This window comes from Takifugu flavidus, chromosome 10, assembly GCF_003711565.1.
Source record: "Takifugu flavidus isolate HTHZ2018 chromosome 10, ASM371156v2, whole genome shotgun sequence".
NCBI classification, from domain to species: domain Eukaryota; kingdom Metazoa; phylum Chordata; class Actinopteri; order Tetraodontiformes; family Tetraodontidae; genus Takifugu; species Takifugu flavidus.
Window position 1 is genome coordinate 7,966,116 of NC_079529.1, and position 25,222 is coordinate 7,991,337.

At 44.2% G+C, this 25,222-nt stretch overlaps 1 protein-coding gene across 38 annotated transcripts in view; it reads right to left on the reverse strand.

The window, feature by feature from the left end:
* Positions 1-25,222, reverse strand: part of LOC130532694 (plectin-like) — a 75,584-nt gene that overhangs the window by 23,541 nt on the left and 26,821 nt on the right. For 3 of the 38 annotated variants that reach the window (XM_057045474.1, XM_057045488.1, XM_057045480.1), the window contains exons 2-8: positions 5,390-5,451; positions 3,301-3,315; positions 2,734-2,823; positions 2,261-2,296; positions 1,788-1,865; positions 1,604-1,708; positions 600-766 (exon numbers count right to left, since the gene is read on the reverse strand). In XM_057045474.1, coding sequence (XP_056901454.1) covers positions 600-766; positions 1,604-1,708; positions 1,788-1,865; positions 2,261-2,296; positions 2,734-2,823; positions 3,301-3,315; positions 5,390-5,451 — 553 coding nt within the window. Of the gene's footprint in view, positions 1-599; positions 767-1,603; positions 1,709-1,787; positions 1,866-2,260; positions 2,297-2,733; positions 2,824-3,300; positions 3,316-5,389; positions 5,452-6,775; positions 7,212-11,079; positions 11,223-13,968; positions 14,087-14,948; positions 14,980-19,080; positions 22,279-25,222 lie in introns of those variants that run through there. The other 35 variants (XM_057045478.1, XM_057045490.1, XM_057045485.1 and 32 more) reach the window with 28 other exon arrangements.

Consider the following 25,222-nt stretch of genomic DNA (forward strand, 5'->3'; position numbering starts at 1 on the left):
CTGGACATCTTGAACACATGTGTCCTTCCTGAGCAACGCTACAGCATAAAGTTCCCAGTCCCAGCCACGAAGTTCTCTGCGTACACCCACACACCTCACCCCACCCTTCTTTATGAAAGCAGCATTATTTACAGTATCAAGTGTCTCCAAAGCAGACAAAAAAGGGGACGCAGACAGAAACTTGTCCCTGCAGGTATTTCTGTTCTTCACCACATAATAACAATGGCTTCATGCCAAGTGTCATATATCTTTTTTCTCCTCAATAGTTTCCAGCAGAACAGCACCAAAACCCCACACAAAAACAACCCTTCTACCAAGAAGATACATGATGACAGTAGGATACGTAGTGAACCACTTTCCCCCCTTGTATTCAATGTTTCCAACTAGCTATTTAAGAACAACGCCTCTGACTGGTATTCCCAGCCTGAAGGGCTGACATGTTCCCAAGAAGAATGTAATAAAACATTTCCCTGCTGTGAGGATACGCAGGTGGAGATGTTGAGTGGAAATGGAAAAACAAAGAGCTTTGTTGTGGTTATTAAATCTAGAACGATTGAAGGGAGAAAAACTACACGACCGTCAATAAATTCACCACTCACTAGTGTTTGTGAATGACGGCGTTGAACAGCTTGCCGTCCCTCCAGCTGGTGGAGAAGTTCTCACAGCGGATGTTCTGGTAGCCGTCAGAGATCCTCTGAGACCAGAGCAGCAGCTTCTCTTTGGCCGACATGTCCTCCGACTGACCGTTGACCTGGATGTCTGAGATCTGAGGCAGGGAGTGGGAATTAAAACGTTAACAACATCGCAGACAGGAGGGAAACGTAGATCATTTTGTGAAAAAAAAAATAGTTATGAGTGGAAACCAAAGGATGATTTTCAGGTACAATCATTGGAGACCCTTATCTACTTGTTCATATAAGAGAAATTTTGAATATTATATATTTTTTTTTCAATTTAGCAATGGTAAATCATAGCTGTGAATAACTGTCATTTTTGAGTAAGTACTTTAACTCGGATGGGCCAGTGATGGGCCAGTCTTTTTCTGCGTTGTTTTTCAGGGAAGCCATCTCTAAAGGCAACTAGATGATCATGAGACTATCAAGAAGAGATTCAGATGTCCAATTCAAAGTGACCCAACCCAGCTAATGTTGCCCCTTTATTCTGCGTGAGGATGCTGGAGCCTTTATTAGATCCCATTCAGCACTGATCCCGCTTTTATTCTGCCAGCTGAGCTGAGCTTTTATGTAATCCACACCTGAATAATCTAATATGAAAGGCCGGCGGGTTTTATCCAGGGACTTCAGGGCGGCGTTCAAAGGGAGAGAGCAGGAGGAGTCTGGGCTACGCTGGATGTGGCCAGAGTGACGCATAAAACACATTGTAAACTCTGACACACCCTCACCAGGAGAGAAAGTGACTCATTCTTACAAAGCCTGGAAAGACTCTATTACTACCCTGAATATCCTGTTTTGATTATCAAGGTAAATTTGACAGCAGATTCTGTCCACCGCTTTGATTGGTCCCAAGGAGGCAGGAAACAGCAGCTGGCAGATGGGAGGGGAAGAGATATGGAGGGACGTAAATAATGGAACACAACACTGACAGAGCTGGAGACCTGGAAGTGCAGGATAATTGTCCATATCAACCCCAGGATCAGCTTGGGGTTCCCGTCTGCTATGTCATCGTTTCGGATGTTGACCAGCTTGACCTGAAAGAAAGGAACAGCAGCAGAGTCAATCCGGGGGCATCGGGAGCATCAGGAGGTCGTGTTTTTAGACGGGCCCTACCTGCCGGTGTTTGAGGAAGTCCAGTGCTATCTGTACATTCTGCAGTTTGTGGAATCGCATGTGGCCTTTTTCTCTGGGCTGAAGATGGAAAATAGATGTTAAAAATGGTGTATAAACCAATATAGACATAATTACACCTTTGGTGGAAGGATTTAACTTTCAGTGAGGATGGAGGAATGAATAAAAAAGAAAATCAGCGGGAAATCAAAGAGGAGGAAAGAAATAACTTGTGGGAACAATAAAAGATATTTTCAGTCTGCTCCTTCATAATCAATGCTTGCTGCTACAGCATGCAGGAAAATATAGAGGGGAAAACCACAAAACACAAGGTTTAAAGCACCAATTTGTTATGGAAAAGTGTTTCTGCAGGTTTGAGGGGAAAGAAATCGGATCTGTTGATATGAGAGAAATAAAACAACAACTTTGGGGTAATGGATGAAACGATGATGCCTTCTGTTTATGGACCCACTCACCATCCAACTACTCCTCACCAAGTCTCTCTCCCTCGGCTAGAGCGAGGAGGAGGAGGAGTCAAAGGTCAGCACAACCAGGCAGGTTAGAGGAAAGCAAAGAGGAAGTGGAGGAAAAAGAGAACGGTAGGAGGTTGAGGAGAACTTTAGATCAGACAGAAGCATCCAAACAGATACTAGACAATATTAGTGTGTTAATGTGCTGGAACAGGATCAAAACAAAGTCCTCCGGTTTTTATGGCAATAGTGAAACTGAGTTTTTCCTGCACGACGACAGATTCAAGCTAGAATTAGCACCTAGCAATGCCGTTAAAGTACATCATCTGTGCAAAACAGCCAGTCTGGCTGAAAAGGTAAGAAAAATTGATTGAATATAACAATAGATATGTCCTGCAGGTTATTCAAGTTCAAACAAATGAATGAGTCTCTCTGCAGCAAAACATAAGACAGCATTCAGGTACAGTGGCGATACCCACCAGTTTTTCTCCAGAGAGGACCTCTAACAGCGAGATCAGGTTGTGTCCATCGCGAAGGTCCTCGTACAGGTCGTCCACGCGACGGTCAGCCTGTCAAGCCAAAGGAAGATACAAGTCAGAAGGACACCACAAGCAAGCAGCACACAAGTATTAGGTTGATAACTGCTGCTTTGTGTCTGTTTTCACACTCAATCTCTTTAGCAGAGCTTTTGCTCAAACTGCGCAGCTCTAAGGAACTCAGGAATGTATAGCCGTAAGCAGCCAAGCTTGGCTCCAAATGTCAGCTGTCAACCCTGAGACGTTATTAGTAGGGAAAAATGTCACACTTTAGGGCTATTGGTTTGAGTGCAAAACAACCTCAAAAGATGAATAAATTAGGGTGGTAAATGATCAGAAAAGCCCGCATCTGAGGGTCACATATTAACTGTGAGGGTTGGTGTAACATTAACCAGACACTGAAGCGGGTGAGAGATGCTGTGATGGTGCCAAATCTGACATTTCTGAGACCACGGCTTCCTGCAAAATCTCCACACACGTGTTGCACTCCTTTGACATGCTAACACCTACCTGCGCCGTCCGGAACTGGAAAGGAAAAAAATGCAGGGGTGAGACCAACAGAAATACAAATGTAGGAGAATAAATATGACACAGAAAAGTCAAAAGTGCAACGTTTTCTTTCATTTCTGTTTGTGTGAGTTCAGAACGAGAAAGAATGACTGAGGCACTGAATAAAGCCTCTGCCCTAAAAAGGTATTTGGAATACAAGTTACAACAATGGTAGAGTTTGGCAAAGAAAAAAGAAGCAGCTGCAGATCAACTCGTACCTACATGTACAGTCAAGAGTAAAGTGCGGTGGTATGCATTCCTCAATCTGACCACTAGAGGTCACTCTGTAGACAAAGCTTGAATCAATTGGGGGAGCAAATTAAACGGGTTTTTTTCCCTGTAAATGACCGATTATCAACACTACTTGATCTTTTTGAAGTTATCATCTATCATCAACTACAAATTACAGCGGCTGTGGCCTCAGGGACTATTCATCACACTGTGTCCCATAAGTAGGCATCAAGCTACAAATTGCCCTTTCGAGGTCATTGAGAGTTGCTCTGTAAACATTTCAGGACAAAACAAAGTCATTAGCACACAAGGCCAGCCCTCCTCCTGGGCTCCACACCTCACACATGTCACAGGTTCGGCCCGATGATTATGTTATCTAGTGGAAATCTTTCGCAGGTGATTCTCTGATCGGATCAACGAACTGCGGCTTATTTCTTCACCTAAACGTTACAGTCTGCAGCAACCAGATAGGAGGCAGATTGTTGTGGCAGGACTGGAGTTCTGCTCCATTTCACACAGTATAAAAAGATTTAGTGAGCTCAGGAAACCACTCAGTGGTCCGTTACACCCAACCTACAGTATACTCTGCCTGGTCACGCCAAACGTTAAATCAGGAGTTAACACTTTGGCAGTTAACACTGTCCATCCAGTGATGCTTTTTGTTCAATTAATGAGAATAAAGGGAGTGCTGTTAATCACATATTTCATGAGTTTCTATTTGACTCATTGTTCTTCTAGCTTTTCTATCAGCTCGACTAAACAAGGGCTTATTCACAAATGATTTATTGGTTGCAAATGTTAAAAATTTTGGAATATGTTTTTTTCCTCCAACAAAAAAACCAAAATGTCATGTTTGTGTGAAATTATGCAACATCCCACAGAGGTTGGTGCGTCAGAGATGGACGGGCATGAATGCGCCGTTTGCCACCCAGAGAAAGGAGCCTGAGCCCCACATGTGGTACCAGCAGACCCGCACCGCCGCCGCCACCATGGGCTCCAGACCCAGACAAGAAATTGACTTTTCAGAAGGAATTAAGTGAGTCCAGATGTCTGTGACTCACTGAGCGGCGAGAAACTAGACTTTGTTATACGTTAGGAAAGGAAAACACTCTCATGTTCTTTCTTCTTTTGCCTTTCCAAAAAAGAAATGAATGATCATCTGTTTGGTGTGAATATACAAACAATCCCAAAGGCATTAATGGCATAAGGCCGGGAAGGTGTGAGTTTTCTGGAAGCAGAGGAAGCAGAACTCTTCCACTCTGTTGGAGAGGTTTACTGTTGCCGCGGGCTGATTTTTCGCTCCTAATGAGCTCCAGAATGAGCCCTGCTTGACATCCCCTCTGTTTACTATCATAAGCGCATGATGCATCTCAGGAGCTCTCAGGATGTCAAACTGAGTAAAGAGGGTGAGGTAGGTGACAGCAGAGGACCGCCGATTGACACTTTACAAAGTCTCTCAAGCAGATGACAGCTCAGAATGAAAGTCTAACTGAGTGGGACAAACAGGTCAATAAGAATGCACGGTTGAGGGACTGACCAACACCTCTCACAGGTAGAAATCTTTTGCCAGCATCCTGACACTTATGGCGACTGGGCCTGCTGTGACTCACTGAGAGGACCTTTGCAAGTTATTTTGCTCTGGACCACAAAGAGTGGATTTCTGCCTCTGGTTGTTATGTAAGAATGTCAACCACAGGTTCAGGAGGTACAGAAAACCAAAAATTTGAGGGCATGTTTTGCTGATATAAAACTTATTTTGGGTGCCCTGAATAACAATCTGAACATTCAAAGCACGTTAAGGGAGGTAGGGTATCTTTACCTTAATCAAGTGCTTGTTCACCCATTTCGTGAAGGTCTTTTTCTGTACTCGATCTCGTTCATCTGCAAAAAAAAAGAGCGACACCAAGGTAAGATACATGGATGGTTGGTCAAAATTCTTTAAAACTGAGATAAAATGAATCTTGATTGGCACAGCTGCATGTGAGAGAGACAGTATTGTTCATACTTGATGGATGTTCCTTATTGTCCACAGATAAGATAAGAAAGGTCAACATTGTGCAAAGTTATATTCCTGAGCAGCGCCATGCCAGATCAGCACATGATTTAATACAGACATTGCAATTTCCCAACAAGAAACAACAAGACCTTGACAACGCGCACGCCCACTGAGACAACAGGCCTGCGTGCCCCCACCCAGTGTTATGAGTACTGGGTTCAGACAGAAACCTCAAGGTGTGTCCTTGGTAATGGAAGCGGTGGATGAGGAGACCATTTCAGCTCAAAGTCTTCGTTCAGAGAAGCACCTCAGTGTTGCTTCGACGGAGTTTCTTCCTTTATGTTACATCATCGGAACTGCGGATCCCAATGCAAACCTCTTTTTACTGGGAGTAATCTACTACTCGCGCACGGACACACCCTGCTAAGAAAACGCTCTGTGATGTTATTCAAACTTAAAAAGAAAAGTTGCCCAGAGGCTACTTTGTTCTTCCATCGCATATTTTTCAAACAGGTTGTGGCTTCATGACAAGCCCTTACACGCGCACGCCCCTGACCTTTCACCCCCCATCCATCTTATCCTTTTGCAGCGGGGGACTCAGCAGTGGGGTTACTATGTGACCTTTGTGGTAACAGTTTCCAGGGGAAGCCTGGTGACTGGAGATACAAACAGAAACTTCCCAGGAGAGTCACCTTGACCCGGCTCTCTGTCCTCTGTCCACACAGCGTTACCTAATCCTGTTTCACCTGAACGTGAGCTCATTGCTCTTTACAGGTGAATAGATAGGGCCTGAATGACGCGTCAGGTATCAAATGTCACCAGGCTCAAACATGTTTCAGTTCTTAGCATGGACGTTACTCAGCAAGCCTGAGTAGAACCAGTGGAAGCTACTCATGTACTGGAAAAGGGGAGTATCCAGTGAAGACAATGGACAGCCCAATCAGACCAAGACCTTCTGTCACTTTACGCTGTAGCAGAATGTGTTGTGACATCTAACATTTAGCAGGTCTGGAATCCTCTTATGGATTCATGTAAAAATGCACAACATTACACATCACACTACTGAAGTACTGCTGCCCACTTCCTTAAAAGAGTTCCTCCATACACATCTTCCTTGAAAAGCAGCTCATTTTTGCCCAGCGGAGTCACAGACACAAGCCCAAGAATTAAAATGAAGCCATTGTCCATTAACAGTAGCCATACTGGTACCTTTCCTGCCATCCGTAGCTTTCAGCATCCCCTGGTAGTAGCCATCATCTGAGTCAGTCCTCTCCCTGCCCATGCTGTTAGAGGAAAGATTCCTGTACCTTTGCTGCCTAGAGCTCATTATCTCTTATTATCAATACACAGATGAAAAAGAAAATCAAATGTATGTTAAAAAAAATCCAGACTGCTTCTTTTGTCCTGTCTGGTAATCAGTCCGGTGCCCACAATCCACACTGCTGCTCCACAGACCGATGAGCTCTTTTTTCTGCTTCTAACTTCTCAGGCCTGCACTCCTCCTCTTCCCGTTTCCTTGCTTCTCTCTTTAAGTCACTTTTTTCCTACACCGTGCCTCTGGGCTCCGATGTCTGGGCCTGTCCCTCTGCGCAATGTGCATTTAGTGCAAGTGTGCAGGACATGAGAGGCAGGGCTCTAAAGCACAGCCCTTCCCCTCGCTGGGTGCACCGTTTTGCTGAGGCGGGGAGGAAGGATGTGAGGCGGAGCACGTTGAGGTGTGGTAACCTGCATGTGCTATCACCTCACCCCTTCATTATAGTAGATAATTCACCCATAACCTGAGTCACTAGTCACTACTGATCACAGCGATGGACATACACCCAAGTTTGATAAGACAGCAATTAGGCATATAGTTATATTCAATCATCTTCTTTCTTTTTAAATGCACGTAGACACACCCCTGCTGGTTAATCATTACATATCAGAGCATTCCTGTGGGGGCTGTGTTAGTCAGTCAGGGAGGAAGGAGATGATGGATAAGATAATTTGCCAATGGTGGGTGTGAATTCCAGGAAATGATGAAGGGCCACACCCTGAACATCCCTGGCTTACTCAGAAAAGGAGCAGCTTATAGCTCCGTAGGTGAAAGAATGGTTAAGACTGGTGCACATGTTGGTGCGGGGCGGTGTAAAAACTGCACTGGCAGCTCATTCCCTGGCCCAAACAACCATTTCAGACAAAAGAGAGCAAAGGCAGCACTTCCTGTGCGCCAGACTATTTTGGCAGCGAGATGCAGAGATAGAGCGGCCATTTCTGAACCGTTTGTGGTTACAATACGGGCTTTCACTTGCGGACACCGATAAAAAGATGCGCAGTGGCACTGGGGAACTGACACGGGGGAAACAGTAAAATCACTGTCGTAGAATCTAAACCTTGTCCTGACGAGAGATCAGGAATCGGTGTGTTTTCCCTGACCCTGCCCACCCTCTCTACACCTGAATCCACTTTTCCCTCCATGGGGCTGGGTGTTGTGCACGGCCTGTATGAACATGAAAACACTTAATCAGTCAGTGCAAGTGTATTTGTGTGCATGTGTGACCACGTATCAACTCATTCTGAGCCACGTCTGCAAACCCAGAGACACACCTGTGTCATCCTTCGCACTGTCTAGGCAAGCTGAGGAATGAAGGAGTGGTATGTGGGCTGGCAATTTAATGGGAGAAGAGAGAGGAATGTATGGATGAGTCCAGAATTTGAAACTAAAAATGAGATTCAATGATATTCAGGCTATTGCAATATAGTGGGCTTTACTGCAGGAACTGCAAACTTTCATTTATAACACAGTGTGGAGCTCCGGCTGCATCCGCAGACGCAAGAGCGAGATGCAGAAGCAGGAGCGCAACTCTGATATTTCAATACGCACTGATGCTTAATGAGATGGACTTCTGCATGTGGAGGGATGCGAACGCAGAAAGCGCGGAACAACTGAGTCACGACGATTTTCCACCGAAAACAGAGACGTATCATTAAGGCCTCAGCTTGCTGCTCCCTCATCGCATCCAGATGGAGTATTTTATACCAACGCCCGAGCAGAATGAAGGTATTGTGTGTGCGTTAGTATGTGTGATGACAGGCTCCCCTCACAGCTCACATCTGACTTTAACAAAGATCTTAAATATTCACTGAGCTCAGTGCTGATCTTTAGGATTATCTGTGCAGAAGCCTTGAGTGAAAAACAGAATCCCCGCAGATTCTGTAATTAGAGTATGAAAGAGCAGATGTCTCCCTCTGCAGGCCAGAGCAAAGAATGGATGGGTGGGTGGATGGATGGATGGATGGAGGATGGATGGATGGATGGATGGATGGATGGGTGGATGGATGGTGGATGGATGGATGGGTGATGGATGGATGGATGGTGGATGGATGGGTGGATGGATGGGTGATGGATGGATGGGTGGATGGATGGTGGATGGATGGGTGATGGATGGATGGATGGATGGATGGGTGGATGGGTGGATGGATGGGTGGATGGATGGATGGATGGATGGGTGGATGGATGGATGGGTGGATGGATGGGTGGATGGATGGGTGGTGGATGGATGGATGGATGGATGGATGGATGGATGGTGGATGGATGGATGGATGGATGGATGGGGGATGGATGGATGGATGGATGGATGGGTGGATGGATGGATGGAGGGTGGATGGATGGGTGGGTGGATGGATGGATGGATGGATGGATGGGTGGATGGATGCTATATGTGCTGTCATTGTCTATAAACAAGTGTCTATAAACAAGCGCAACAGCATGAATTATGTTTGCAATCACGACTGATCATGTTTTATGCCCATGTTTTAAGTCAGTCTGGTAAGTGTAAATATGACAAGATTGAAGGTTTGAGTGGGGAGGAATTACAACTGTTTAGTGTCTTGTTTGCTTCACTTGCAATGAAATGTTGTCACAATAAAACATGTACTTCCGCCTCTAGTCTAAAAAAAAAATGAAGGAACAAAAGATATTCCTTTGTTCATCTGATGAAAAGATAAATTCTCCCCCTTATATATCTGCTTTTAGTATCATTCTTCCTGATTGAAATGTCAAAATTAAAGATTGACCATATAGCTGCAGAAACCAGTACAACAAAAATATAAATTCATTCAGACGCCATAATTTTCCAGTTCATATAATTTTAATAAATCTGCAGGACTTATTTATGCCCTGAAAGCAGATATTGTATGCTCTTGCTTTTTTAACCCATTATTATGGTTTCCATACGCTACTGTATCCCTGGTGCTTTCCAAACACCACAAGTAAATGTGGAAAAAAGGGGGAAACCTGAATGAAGTGAGTGATGTTTCCATGGCGACGACATCAACACAGATCCATGACTACCCCTTGACTCAGAGGTGTATTTTTAGACACAGGGGTGGGGGAGTCTCCCATTACTGACCGCTGTGACGTGAAAAAGAGAACACCACCCTGCGTCCCTACCTCCCAGAAAGCAATCACGCTACTGACCAGTAGGTGGCGCCAGAGAACAAGTACTTTACTACAATTACTGTTTGTTGATCGACAAACAAGAATAAAAAAAATTGCTGCAGAATTCTACACACTTCCTTAATCCTCCTTCAGTAGTATAATTAAGGCATAATCAAGCACTAATCCACTATCACAGTGTCATCTAAAAAAATACTATAATTATCATGATTCATAATCGCAAAATTGTAGTGTAATGTTAATTGTGCAATAAAATATAGTGCGCACATTCGCGGAGATTCCGTGGGGGTTTAAGATAAGACACTTATTTAATCATTCTGGCATGGGGCTTTTAAACTAGTTCATAAAGGTAATGCAGCAGCCATAACTTGTTATCTGTCAGAGTGATTCATCGATGGGAGACTGGCATAAATTATAAACTACATTAACTGCAACCCAGTGATCCTCTACCTAATTTATCTTATCTGAATTTGTCACGTCTCAATCCTCAACTTCCTGCAGTTCCCATAGGAATATCACATACATTCCAGAGTGGTTGTCAAATTATTATTTGAGCACTAACAGAAAATTGTAAATTTCGTCTAGTAACTGTCAGAGAGATGATTCCAAGGGAACTCTTCTTTGCTGTTTGACCCAGTGTCACAGCGCCCCCTTTAGGACAAAACTAAAGCCTGTCTGCTGTACATTCTGAAGAGAAACCTGTTCCTCAACTCAAGTCTCAGAGTCCTGTTTTTCCAAAAGTCTAAATATAATCTCAAACCCCATCAGTTTACAATATTAAATAATCATATTTTCCAATTTAATTTAATACATTTAAGTTAAATTATTTACTTGCTTCCACATTTTGCTTCTGTTCTTCCACAGAGTATCACAGTGTAAGTGAAAAAAAGTGTGATTAAACTGATTTCACTGCATTTGTCTTTGATCATGAAACTAATGGTTTATCACATTTTACAGAACACGGACGCTCGCTGTGCTCCGAGCCCTCTGTGAGCGTCCCTATACAATCATGATTTCACAACACTTACACAACACTCTAACTCCACCTTGGTCCGAAGGCTTCTCATTCACTCACCTGTGCAACACATCTTACTGTACAAATATCTGCTTCTCTCTCCATACAAGCTCATCAGAATCAGAAAACTTCTTTGGTCATGGTTCCATGACACAGCCATGGTGAGGGTTCCCCTCCTGGGAGCCCGGCGTGTCACTCAGCTGTTGTGAGGACGACACAAGGAGGACTTTCACAGGTCTGAGCAGTTGGCCCTGCCCCCTTCCATTAAGCCAGAACACGGATTGACGATAACTAAGCATTTTATTGAATGTCACCACTTGTGCTGGTTGACATATTTACACTATAAATATTATTCAGACCGGCCGCAGGGAGGAGGGTCATTTCAATGAATTTAAATTTCCTGCTTCTAAATTTCAGCCCTGACATGTGTCAGGAGTTAGTGTTTATTCTTCCTATCTCTTTTGTTTGCTTTTAACATGCAGAACTTGTATTCTGAGCAAGGCTTCAGGATGGTGGATTATGTGACGCTTCAGCCTGAAAGCAACATAAACCATCTCCGATTCTGCAACAGGTTCTTGTATTAACCAGTATGACATCATTTGTACCAGTCAAAATAGGGAAAACAAACAAAAATAAATAAAACCCTCATGTTATTTTATACTAATACGCTCACCTACTGTCAGCAGGTAACTCTAGAAAGTGATAATTTATGACGCTGGGCACAGCTGAGCAGCTTGTAGGTGCCGTTTTAAAGGGAAAGTGATCTAAATAAACTGTGCTCTCCACTTACAGGACCGCGACCTCTGACCTCAGAGGATGCTCTCTGATCCTCTCACATGTTGCGCTGACGACAAACAGAAATGTTTGTGGGTAACCAGTTTACAGGTTGATCCAATTACAGCAATTTATGGAATAAAATGGCATTAGTTTAAGTGATAGAAATTAATCTGAGGAGAGTCACACCCGTCCACCCTGCGAGGCCAGCTAATTATATTGGGTATTTTCAAGTTATATTCTAGAATACCAGTAATGATCCATTCTCCATGTGCAAGACTATTTCCTGTCCTGGGAGGAATGACTCTCACTGCAGAGTCACCACTGGTTGGAAACTCACAGTGTTCAGAAAATGGAAACCCAAAGGAGTCCATCCAAGCTGTCCCTTAGAACAGGATAGGATGTGTTTCCAAGGTCCCTGTGTGACTAATGAATAAAAGCCCTAACATCCCCTGTGAGTGTTTCTGCGACTGTTTATCTCTGCCACATCAGCATAGTTCCAGTATTCCCAGAGGATTTCTGAACCTCCTGAGTCCCTGAGACATGAGTACACTGTTTATTTTATGACTCATGCCCACTGGTTTGCCAGCGGCCTTCATTGTGGTGTGCCATTTCATGAGGACTGGAAAAAATCTCTCTCTCTTTCCACGCACTGGAAACCAGTAAGTGGGAGTTGGATTAGTCCGGCGTGGAATAAGAATGTGGACTTTTTCCACGAATCAAGTAACTCCAACATTTTGCACGGCAGAGTGAGGGATCATGTGGCCCTGGGCTCCGAGCAAGTCAAACAGGATGTTTTGCTTCAAAGGCGATGGATATTCGTCACCAGGCATTTCAGCAATGCAGGTTTGTGCAGTTAACAGCCTGGGGGAGGGAGCATTTTAAGACTTCACTCAGTCAAAATGAATGGAAGTCAGACATGACGGCGCTGTAATGGCTAAACTGACAAGCGTGAAAAAAACTGCACTGCTACAACCTCTCCGGGGCCCCTGAGGCCAATTTTAGAAGTCTAAGAAACCAAAAACAAACACAGATGAGGTGTCAAAGGTCAGCTACAGAATGCACACTAGTGCACCTTTGGCACGATGCATAATATTCACAGCCTGCCTCCATCCTTCTTCATGACCTTCCCGCTGATCTCATTCCAGTCTGGTCTGAAAAAGCAAGTTAATACCGCTTCAACGCAGAAGCTGGAGTAGAGGCTGAATTGCTATAGCGACAGCCGCTGATGGGGCTGAGGAGCTAGTGATTACGAAGAGCGCGTGGGCTGTCATCGTGCGGGAGGAACGCCAGCGGAAAACGGGACTGCTAAGTCCTAAAAGCTCCATGGCAGACCTGGACCAAGGGGTCTGGATCAGCAGGGGGAGCAGCTGCATTAAACTTCCGTTATCACAGAAACATAAATCAAACACTCGGCGATCAATGTTAGGTGTCAACTGCAAACGAATGAACCGCAAATGCGGAGAAAGTATCACGCTGCACGTTTCGAGAGGCTAACTCGGGTTCACTGCAGGTATTGTTAGAAGACTGCCTCACTCACTTTGATTTCAGTTTCCATAAACAGACGTCATCTCATGACACCAGATACGTTGTCTTTGCCCTCTAGGCTTTCACTCTGTGCTCAGGCAGCGTGCGTTTACCTTAACGTTAAAATTGTAACATGAGACTGGTAAATATGCGAATCAATGCAAGCCTTTATTTGATGAAAACCCATATTTCGTAATTATCATTTACTCATATTTAGCTGGTTTTGGATAGATTTTCAATGGGTGATTTTGAAGAAAACTTCACTGAAGAAACTATTACTGAGCACTACTTTCTACTTTAAATTGACTAGACTTGTTTAGCAGGAAACTGTTAAGGGAGTTTTTCCACAGCATACACAACAATAGAAATTATTTCGGTACAGCCTGGAATGGTTGACTTTCTAGGCTACCAGCCTCAGGGCCCTTGGACCCAAAGCATGTCCCCCACGCTGTCTCAATGTAATGAGGAATAATGGCTCTGTAGTTAACAGTAAGAACAGATCCTTAACAAAAAATGGCAGCTGGCACCTTCGCCTAAACCTTGAGATAAAACTAACACCTTAAACGTCCGACTACTGAGCCCTGATCCTTGATCCTGTCATTGCTTACTTAACCTTCACACAGAAACAATATCCCACAGCTGTCTTACCTTCTCTCTTGTGTTTTCTTAAGCGCCAGAATACAATCAGGGTGAGTAAGTGCCCGAAAATCACCAGGGTGGGGAGAGTGAGTCCCCGGGGATTTGCAAGCATTTGCTAGGTCAGACAGACAGTAACAAGCCTGTAGGGATGAGAGGACCAAGCAGTGGTGACAGGTGGGCCTTTACCGTGAGAGGAGCGGGGCCAAAGTGGGTGTGGCGGGGCCTTTTAAAAAAAGAGAGCAGGAATTCCTCCAGTCTGGAGTGAGCACTCCCAGTGTGTTTCTCTTCTGTTTGTTCAGCTGTTTTTAAAGTGGAAAAAAATTCCGAGAACAATCAACGGCTTTACAAGAGTATTGATCTTCCTTCTTAATGCGTCATGTGAGCAAAACAATTACAGGCTGGATGAGCGAGTTTGTTTGGGCGGTTTAACAGTCAGTCCAAAAGACTCAGCACGGCCTCCGTGAGAAATCCTGATAAAGGGAATAGTGTTAATATCTATAATATAAACAGGAACACTTTTAATTTTCCTGACTTCCAAACAATCACATTTAGAGTGGCTTGATGGGATAGAGAATATGACCAGCTATGACTTAAAAGAAAGTGTAAATGCCAAACAGATTAAACCCAAACTGAAGACACCTCATGTAGATGTTTGTGGCTGTGTGGGCAGAGGTGACATTGTCCCGCTCCCTCCTGCCATCAACACTTTTCCCCACGAAAGCCGTCAAACGAGTGGAAATCATGAGCGTTGCCAGCCTCGCTCATTATTCCGGTCAGTATCACATTGGGGTTTAAATATGGAACACGAACAGTGCGCCTGTAGTCGGGAGTTGTTAAATGTTGATGCGTGCGTTCGTGCGCGTATTTGTTCCTGGATCGGAAACACACGAATCACATGGTGCGTTTGCCAAAAACACCGAGCTGCCTGCCAGAGAACCAAGGTTAAAGACAGACAGACATGCCACAGCACCACCACTCTGAGAACCTACCGGGTATGATCTTCATCTAAATGTGGAGGAAGAGGACGGCCGGGACAAAGGAGAGCTGGACCAAGGGGGAATGAAGTGGACGGGAGACGGTCCTGTTTGTTTGTTCTGAACTGCCTGTTTCTCCCCGTGTTGAATTTTGACAGGCTGTGCCTGCTGCTTGGATCTGTCAGCCCGCTCTCCCATGGCCAGGGGAGGCGGGACGACAACTTAGGGGAGGGGGTGAGGGGCTTACAGGAGCAGTGGGGTGGGTGGTCGGGGGGAGAGGGCTGGAGCTGGCTGAGGGATATAAATATCCCTGACAGCCAGATGATCACACCGTGTCACAGTTAGAAACTGATGGAAGAGCTCTGGCAGAGACTTGGCTCACTCACACCATGGAGACACACCCCTCACACACACACACACACACACACACACACACACACACACACACACCCCACTTTGATGATAATGATGATGTGGTGGTGGTGGTAAGTGCATTATATTATATTATAACCAGGAAGCACAACCCATGACTAACATGGTCAACAGATGCTACAGTCATCTTCAGGATAAAATACTGTCTACAGTTAAAAGGACACCAACACCACTTAACTGAATTTCGTGGATATCATCCAACCAAATGAGGCGCCATCACTAAAGAACATCTTAAGGCTTATCCCTCATCACTGGCATTATTCCTGAATTACATTTTCCCCCCATAATTCTATCATTCTGCAAAATTATTGTTGTTCATACTGTATTATGCAATTTTCTGTCTCTACACCCATATTCCTTTTCCTTAGGGTTACCTTTGAGCAGCACTTTGGTCCATTGTTTGAAATCATCTCTATTAATAAATCATGACTTGACACATCTCAGAATTTTAGGTTACCAATCTCCTTATGTTGTCTTTCCTTATAAATAGATTGTGTACTTGATGCCATCTTAGCAGGATAATTATGATGTTGTCGGAGGGGAAAAAATCCCTATTTGTGACATTAAGGGAACAGAAATAGCTGTAAATGGAAACTGAAACGAGCCAAGACTACTAGCGTATTCACCCAATCAGGTCAGTGATTGACAGAGACTAGCATGATTGGAGCTCACAGCGTTCATCCCCATTACTTTTGGGATCAAAGTAATGCACAACAATCTCTAAATATAGCAATTGTAATGTATGAATATGTCTCTGTCAGCTGTAGCGCTGACAACTGGTTCCATTTTGCTTGTAACACTAAAAGCAATTCCAGCCAGTGTCTGGAAAGCACCGCTGGGACTGTCTTTGCTCATGAAAAGTGGGCACTATAGATGGATGAGCCAGGGGTTGCTATACTGAGAAACTGTGTAGGGGCTTTACAAAGGATCGCTGAGAATTCCTTCCTGAACATCCTCGCATGCCTTTACGAACTTTTGAACTTTACAAACGACAGAGACTAACATTAGAGTTAGGGACATAGCTGCATGGTATTTGAAGCTGTTGTCCTGGGGGAAGGGGATACCTCTGGCATTATTTGAGCGTCACATCCCTGAACACTGCCATCTGCTAACAATTAGTCCAAAAGGTGGTGTGTCGTTCCTGCATGAAAGAATCCTCGATGGGTTGTGTGCATGAAAGTTAAAAGCTTGGTTAGACTGCAGAGTACATAAATGAAAACCCTAAAGATCGCTGCAACCTTTGGGAACAAAAGTTGGAATAGTCCGCCCCAGAAATATGGCCCACCTTGGGAAAATGACTAACGTCATCAGTATGTAGACCAAACCCTAAATACATTCCACATGTTATGGATCTCTTTGTTTCCAGGGTTTTTCCAAAGATGATAATATGTGATTCGGTGTTACTGCCCTTCAGCTCGCTGCAGCTGAATTTGATACGCAGCAGTTTGTGATTGTTAGCATAGCATTAGCAACCGAGACTGCTTGGCAAATAAGATACCGTAGTTCGAGCTCATAAATGTTCCAGGATTTGGTTTCAATGTTCAGGTGAAGGAGTGGAGATTTCTTCTACATTATGCCGAATAGCAAATTAGAAATCTTTAATGCGGGAAATTAAACCAGTTTATTCTCCAAATAAATTAAATTCCTGTGAGCACTTTGAGATCTGGTGATTAAAACTGTTAAATAAAGATTTTTTTTTCCTTGATTGGTTTGGAGCACAATGAAGGAGACAGCTCTTTAGAAAGCTGCACATTTTTTGTACCTCTAGTTCCCAGTTTCTACATAAGTATAAACAATTTATAGGATGGTAAAAGTGGGGTTACCTAAGTGCAACAATATCAGGCTATAAACGAGCCTGTTGCTGACAGCTACTTAATTAACCAGCGTACCAGAATACCTTCCTCACTAGTATCAAGGCACTGAAGCAGTTTGATCCCCTCCCCATCAAAGCTGGAAACTGCAACATAACAGACAATCTGGCGAATGACAAGTATGACTGACAAAAACAAGAACATGAGCAGAGAGCCAGGTTTATGGAGGGTGTGCATGGAGACGTATGTGTGAGTTGCGTGGTAATGAAACGTGAGATGACAATGGTTGGTAATGGACAGCAGATGTCAGCAGCGGGTCAGCAAGTGCTTTGGTCAGCTGACCATGTGATCAGTTTAGATAATATCCCAACAGAACAGCACAATGACAATTACAAAAACAAACAAACAGGGTAACTGGAAAATGACAATTATGTTAGTTGTGAACTTGAGTCTCAAATGATTTCTTTGTTTAATATATGTGTAATATATACTATATATACAATGTCTAATTACTGCACACAACATCGGTGACCATTCATTCTCCTAATGGAGATCACAGACTGAATAAAAGAATTATGACGCTAATTGAATCCAGATAGGCTGTCACATGTGGAAACAAACAACAGCCATGTAGCTGTGAGCAGGCTATTGCAACTTCCTGAGTCTTTGTCCTCTCACGCCCATGGACAACGCCCGTGTCCGAGCCTGGCTCTGGCCAACATGAGCACGCTAGTTCCAAAAACAATATTTACAACTTCCAGATTTTGAAAGTTGTGAAACACAAATCATATTTAGTGTCATGAGGGTATGACAAGGCATCGTGAGATGAATTCTCTTGAGTTTCACTTCAGCAGAAGCAGCCATTAAAATGCACCTTTTTCACATTTTGACTACAGCTGTCATTTCTGTTATTTACAAGATCCAGCAGAGGTGATTACCACTATCATCACATTCTTCACATTCTTTCCATATCCTCCACACACCGCTTCATAGCAGTCTGCAAGGCACATGCTTATCTTCTATCACCCTGACTGAAAACATAACTCGAATCAGGTTCAGAACATAAGAAATAGGGCCAAGGACGCGGACATTAATGGTGCAAAGAGGAGAAAGTTTCCCAAAAGCACCACACCTCTCCGTCTCGGCCAATAACTCCTGCAGAATGCTCCCTGCAGGAAACAGGCGAGGCAGAATCTCCGCAAACAGCCCCACCTTCTTGAAATGGCAACAGGTCTGTATAATCTCATCTGGCAAATACACTGATGGCTGCGGGGGTAACTGATTTGACTGCAACATATCCAGTGTTCAACTTCTTACAAGGCAAAACTAGAATGCCACACCCTCAGAAGGTTTGATGTTTCAGTTTGATTTGTTTGATATATTAACATGCACTACAACTGAATGAAAGACTGCGTTAAATACAGTCGATACTGAAATGCTTTGACATGAGCTTTTCAATGTGAATTTAAGGTGATTTAAGGTGGAGCCCTTGTGTCAAAAAGCTCACGTGGAAGCTAACGATGTTCCCGTAAATGTGTCACTGACTCTTTAAACATTCCCATGATTAAACTGCAGCTACATCTCACTGGGACCACTGAAACTATTCCAGAGTGACCACCAAGTGCACCAACTAGAGGCTGTTCACCCCAACATTTGATCTCGAGCAACAAACTGTAATTAAATTCATTCAAAGTAAAACGCTGACAGAGAAGTCAGACGGGGCAGCCGCGCTGCGAAGCAAAAATGTTGAAGAGCAACTACAGAGGCATGACCAAGTACCCCACCTAAGACCTCCCACACTTCAAACAACAGTTAGAACCCACATGAGAGTGCAACTATAACGCATGCAGCAAGAGAAAAGGGACCAGGAAGTAGATTAGGTCACTGTGTAGGTTTAAACAAACCTTCAATGAAGTTGGGCCATGTCTTCTCCTCTGGTTCCTGAAGAGAGTGGTCCCATTCATCATCAGGTGAGGCACCCTGCACTCGAGCCCCTGCTGCCCCTGACAAAAGTGCCCGCTCTATGGCAAGTGCTTCCAGAACATCCAGGTCCAGTTCCTCTGCCTCCTCCTCAGGTTTTACAGATGCAGCCGGTGGCTGTGCTTCAGCCGCCTGCGGACTAATGAGCTTCTTCACCTCAACTATTTCTTCAACCACAACTATTTTCTTCCTCATGGCGGCCTCGTCTGCACCAGAAATTGTGGACTCAGATGTCTGTCCAAGGTGAGGTGGGTCAGAACAAGCTGGTGTTGCTGTGACACAGGTAGAGGGTGTGTCCTTCGCGTCTCTCTTCTTCGCTTCCTCTGGCTTTGAGGCCTCCGAAGCAGAGCGGCTTTTCCCTGTGCTGCGCTCTGCTGCCTCACTGGCTGAATGTTGTGCAACTTTGGGAGGCTCCTCTTGCTTTGCTAGTGGGCTGGCCTGAGCTACAGCTGCCTGTGCTGCTGCCACTGGTGTTACAGATTCTGTGGCCGTGTGCGCTTCCCTCAAAGCGCAGGATGTTTCTGGTTTCGGAACCTCCCGCTTGATTTTTTCTGCAGAGGGCAGTGCTGGCTCCGCCTCCCTTTTGTCTAATGGGGCCTCAGCGAGCACAGCTGCTGCCTGCATGGTTTCCTCTCTGCAAATTATTTCAGGAGTCATCGCTAAAGGAAGGCTCACTTCTCTCGGTTCAGAGGCCATGACAGGGCAGTCTGTAACTATAGCCTCAGGCAGTGACGTAATGTGAGCAGACGGCAGCGCTTCTGCGTTCTTTGCTTCTAACAGCAGTTCCTTACTCTGTTTTTTAGCTCTGCCTTTTTTCTTAGTCTTCAATGGTTCTTCTGCATCTTTCCTTGGGATAATCGGATCTTGAGAAGGTTTTTTTCCCCCTTCAGTGTCAGGGCCTCCTTCTATGAGTTGCACTTTAGTTATTTTCTGCACCAACACTTTTTCCACCGTGGTGACAGCCAGCTCCTCCGATTTCACTGGCTCTGCACGGGGCAATTCAATGTTTAATTGGTTCTCAGGGCATACTGGTCCCTTGGTTTTTTCATTTACAATCATCACCTCAACTTGCTTTTTAACTTCTGCACCAGCAGGAATATCCACTGGGGGCACTATTGGGATCACATCTGAGTTTAGTAGAGCTACAGGTTGTTTAGTAACTTCTATCATGGGCTTCTCATGAGATACTTCGGGAATTTTTCTCTCATCAATGGTCATTTCAACCACAGTTTTACTCTCTGAAACATGCAATGTCTTCCTCGTCTTTGTGCTGGTACACACGACCAATGTCTGCGAGGTGCCCTGAGGCGTGATTTCAAGGCTTTCTTCAGTCACTTTTTCTGGTGGTTTTTCTGTAGAGAGGTTTTCCTTCTCTGTGGTTTCACCTGGGGATTTCCTTTTCTTCTTTTTTGATTTAGAGGTTCCCTCGACCACATGTTTGGGTTCCTTAACCACCTCTGCGGTCACAGTGCTTTGATTGAGCTGTGGTGAAGCAATATCCAGTGTGGGGCCTTCAACTGACATTTTCAGAACTTGCGGCATCGCCTTGACAACCCTTTTCTCCTGTTTTGTTATTACCTCTGTCACAATAATGTTTCCATTGGTGGGCCCTTTTTCTTCAGCACCTGCTGGTGTTGGGAGAGTTGTTGCCGTAGATTCAACGTCAACTATTGATGACTTATCCACCATAGTCTTCTGGGGTACTTTGCCACTTTGGGACTTTGCGGATATAATCACTGAGGTCACCTCAGGTTCCTGGATCATTTTAACAATAGAGAACTTCTTCATGTCCACAGCGGGTAAAGCTACCTCAGTGGGGGTAGTGTCAGGTGGGTTGGTGCTCTCTTGAGGGACTGGTACTTTGGCAGTTGTTGTGACTTTTTCTTGGTCATTTTTAGATTCAACTGAAGTCTTTGCTTCTGTAGGTTTAGCTGACACTTTTTGAAGCTTCTCTTCCTTGACATCTTTTGTGATGACAGAAGGTGCAATGACTTTCCTATCACTTGTTTTTTCAGCCTTAGCCTTTATCTCTACTTTAACTGGATCCACATTTATCTTTTGGCTAACTGGCTCAGCGGCTACCTGCTTCGTCTTCTCTTCTTTGAGGTCTTTATCCGGAAAGCTTGTGATAACTGATTTGCTTGTGGCCATTTTACTGGACTTGAAAGACGGCTCATCAATGATCTTGACCTCCACTTTGGCTTCTCTTGACACATTTGGTGCCGGCGCACCTGCTGCCTCGGTAACAGCGTCTACAGTTAATGGTCGGCCTGTTTTGGAGGAAAGTGAAGCAAAAGTAATCTGCGACACATTCGGTTTTGACTGTGGTATTTGGATTTGGGCAGCTTTCTCATTCTGGGCCGTTGACACTTTCCTTTCCAGTGATTTTATTACTGTCTTCTCGCTGTTTACGTCACGCTGTTGAGAAGAGGCTCTTTTTATTAACCTTTCCTCCATCACAGCTGCTTCACTTCTGAGGCCGTCACCTTTCCTAAACATAGACTGCTGTTGGTCTACTTCCCATGAGGCTTTTGGTCTGACTGGTTCAGCAGCCAGTGGGCGACCCCTAAATTTGGGGGCCCTATCAATGAAGCTCTCACTTTCTCCTGGACCCATCATTTTGTGGCGGTATCCCTGACGATCAACCAGAGCCTCCCGACTCTCTGCTTCCACCCTGCGCCCTGGTTTAGGAACGTATGATGTAGGACCTTCCACAGATTGCACCCGTGCGGCACGGTGGGCTATGGCCAGGGTTGCTGCTGGCTTTCTCACTCTCTGCAGGGATGCTGGAACAATTTCAGGGGGCAGGTGGAGGTATTCACGCAGGTAAACAATGCCCTCATTGGTCAGGTACCAGTAGAAATGCCTCCAGGCAAATGTCTCCTTTACAAATCCTCTAGATTTAAGAGACCCCATGGCACGCATAACTTGAAGATTGCTCACACCTTCTATCTCAGGGTGCTTGGTTTGTGGCCTCTTATCCTTTTTGGCCACCATGACACCATCTCGAAATAAGACTTCATAGATGGCCCTCAGATCCCGCAGGGGCATCAGCATTCCAGCAACCATTGTGCTCTCTATTAATTTATTACCCTAAAGTAAAACTAACCAATGACACAGAGGCAAGATAAATAAGAGAATATCACACCTTGTTTCCTTGAAAGGTTCCAGTGGCAAAACCAGCTGTCACGTGGTTCTTAACACATTCAAAGGAGGTGGAAAAAATAAATCCATGCAATATTTCTTTCCTTTTCTTTCCTCCTTTTTCGTGTTGATCCCTTAAATATCGTGCAGAAAAGGTTGTTCCTCTGTGGAATCAGACTCCAGTTAGAAGTTTCTGTTTCTTAAAATCAGCGTGGCCAGGAATGAACAGTCTCCGTACTGCCGAGATGGCAATGACAGAATGGAAGAGAGGGAGTGTGAGCGAGAGAGAGAGTGTGAGGCACACTCTTCAGCACGGCTCCTCCCACCCTCTCTGTGTTTCTTAGGGCGAAAAAAAATCGCACGGAAAAAAATTCTCACTAAAGCAAATAGTGCAGCAGGAAGCTGGAAGCCATAAAAGTGACAGAGAGTTGCCCAATATAAAATGAGCTCTTGAGAAAACGATTATTCCTGAATGAATGGCGCAAGCGTACACGGTAGTAAGTGCGTCTGGACACATGTGCCGTGACGCTGTGACTTTTACGTAGATACACACCCACACACCAATGCACACACCTCCTATAATGTACACACACCTATGAACACAATGTTGGAACCGGCTGGGGTGCAGCAGTCAGATACAGAGTCTGAGATTAAGAAAACTATCCTTCCCATGGCCTCCTCTAGCACTTTTATGCCGGTTTCAGTGCACAACATGTGTAATGTAGTCCAGCAATATTTAAAGAAGAGTCTTTTTTGGACTAGTTCTCTAGGCATATGACAAATGCCTTAACTAATATTAATCTAAATTCTATTATTAACTGTGTTTGTTTGAAAGGTCTCCAAGTCACCAACAGAGGAAACTACATGGTCTAATCACTATTTCTAAGAAGGAGTCATTACAATGATGCAACTGTCTGTAAATCAGCCGAAGACTTCGTAACTCGATTTAGCAGGGAACCAAAGATCTCTCTTGCACAACTATATAAAGAAGTGCACATTATAGCTAACCTTTTCAGAGGAACATGATATCGGATTTCTTTCTCTAGATCGCTTCTCCCTGCTGTACATCTGTCTCTAACTCGTCTCTGTGTGTCAGTGAAAGTGTCCCCTCATGGGTAGTTAAAACTAAACTGAAGGCAGGGCCATGCTGAATACAACCTGTTGACTCATCCCATTGAAAAAAAAAAAAAAGGATACAGAGCAGAATAAACGTGCTGCACCGAGTTGGAACTGTGGTTGCGAAACTTTAGCATTGGTGGGCTGATGCATTCCCCACACATGATTTTACTGGGAAACACTAGCAGAGCGAGTGTGTTTATTCTATTTTCCATGGCAACAGTCAAATGAGGGGAGCCACTTCTACGTCAACCCTTCTGTCTCTCTGGTGTATCCTGCAGCCACGTATTCTGAAGCCACGGTTTATTACTGAACTGTGATGGCGATATTTCAACGTTGCCTTACACAAAGACGTTTAATCACATGTTTTGCTTGTACCTGTGTATTCTCCACCTACAGCACATAAGTTCTGAACTGCCTTCTATAAGTCCTGTGCTTTCTTTGCTGTACCGTACAAGGGTCAGCACGGATAATGGGAGCGGTGTTATTTACATTGACAAGTATCTAGGTGGTAAAAAACATTCTTTCACATTACGAAACAATCGTTTTATCAAGGGCATGTGCATATTTGCCTGGAAGGGATTGAAAGGGCCGAAGGTGGCAGCAGCAAGCCAAAGTTGTCTCTGCAAGCCTGAAGTATTTATGTAAATTTTGAAATGAGTGGTTCGTCTTTTTTATGATCTAAGCCTAGAGTACACTGTTCCTCTGTCATGAAAATCACTGAGCATGGTGACTTGATCTTTTGGCCACATATCAGTGATTTCATGCACTGTTTGTGCTCAAAGTGTTCAGTGAACTCCAAAGTTCCCATCCTGACCCTTTTTCTTGCTTGAGTTCTGTTTCCTTCAGCCATCCAATTATTAAAATATGCCAGCTTGAAGAGAATTATTTTATCACAGGGACATGGAGATTCTAGCTGCACGAAGGTTTCAGGTGGCATTTTCTACTTATTAATAAATGACCAGAAAAAGACTGAGAGGCAGATGGCATTTGAATACAATGCAGCACCAATGAGCATCTAATTTCATTCAGCCTATAAACAGATCCTGGATGTGCAGATACTACAAAACTCAGTCAAGGTGTTACAAATGCTGATAAAGGTTTGAGGAATGGCTGCCATATTCCACCCCCGCTTCAATGATTCAGACCTCCTTGGAACTCAGAATAGACTTCTCACTAATTCTTGGTGGCTGGCGATTAGCCTGTTGTAAGGGCCCAATGCTCGGGGGCTGTAGGCTTGGTTATCAGATTCAAGCCACTCCTGCCTCTTCCTAGGAAAGCAAAGGTTTCCCAGAAATCTGTCTTACCGATCAATGCAAAGTTCTTGCGTTAAAAGGTGAGAATCATGTGTCCTCAATGAGTAAAAATAAAGAACCTGAAAAGCTTAGTGATTAAACACCAGCAGTTAGTTTTATAGGAATAATTTTGCAGAAGAATAATCGGATGAAACATCCATATTCATTGAAGGAGCCTGGCTCTAGGCGGTGTATGGCTACAGGAGCGGGGGGACAGCTGTGCTCCCTACAGAGGTGACATATGTTAGATCACAAACACCTCCAACTCAGGAATCTGCTAAAATTAGAGGATGTAAGCAATACTTAATGGAGGCAGAAGGTCACCACCAAGCCTCCCTAGTAGTCAGTTTTAATGGTGTCAGGTGAATGTTCTATGATATTAGTATGCAAAAACCTTAATAGGTATCATAACAATAATATGACAAATGAAGCAATGAAATGACAAGAAATTGACAATGATCTGTAAAAATGTTGATACGCATAATTACATTAATAATTACACTCATTTTAA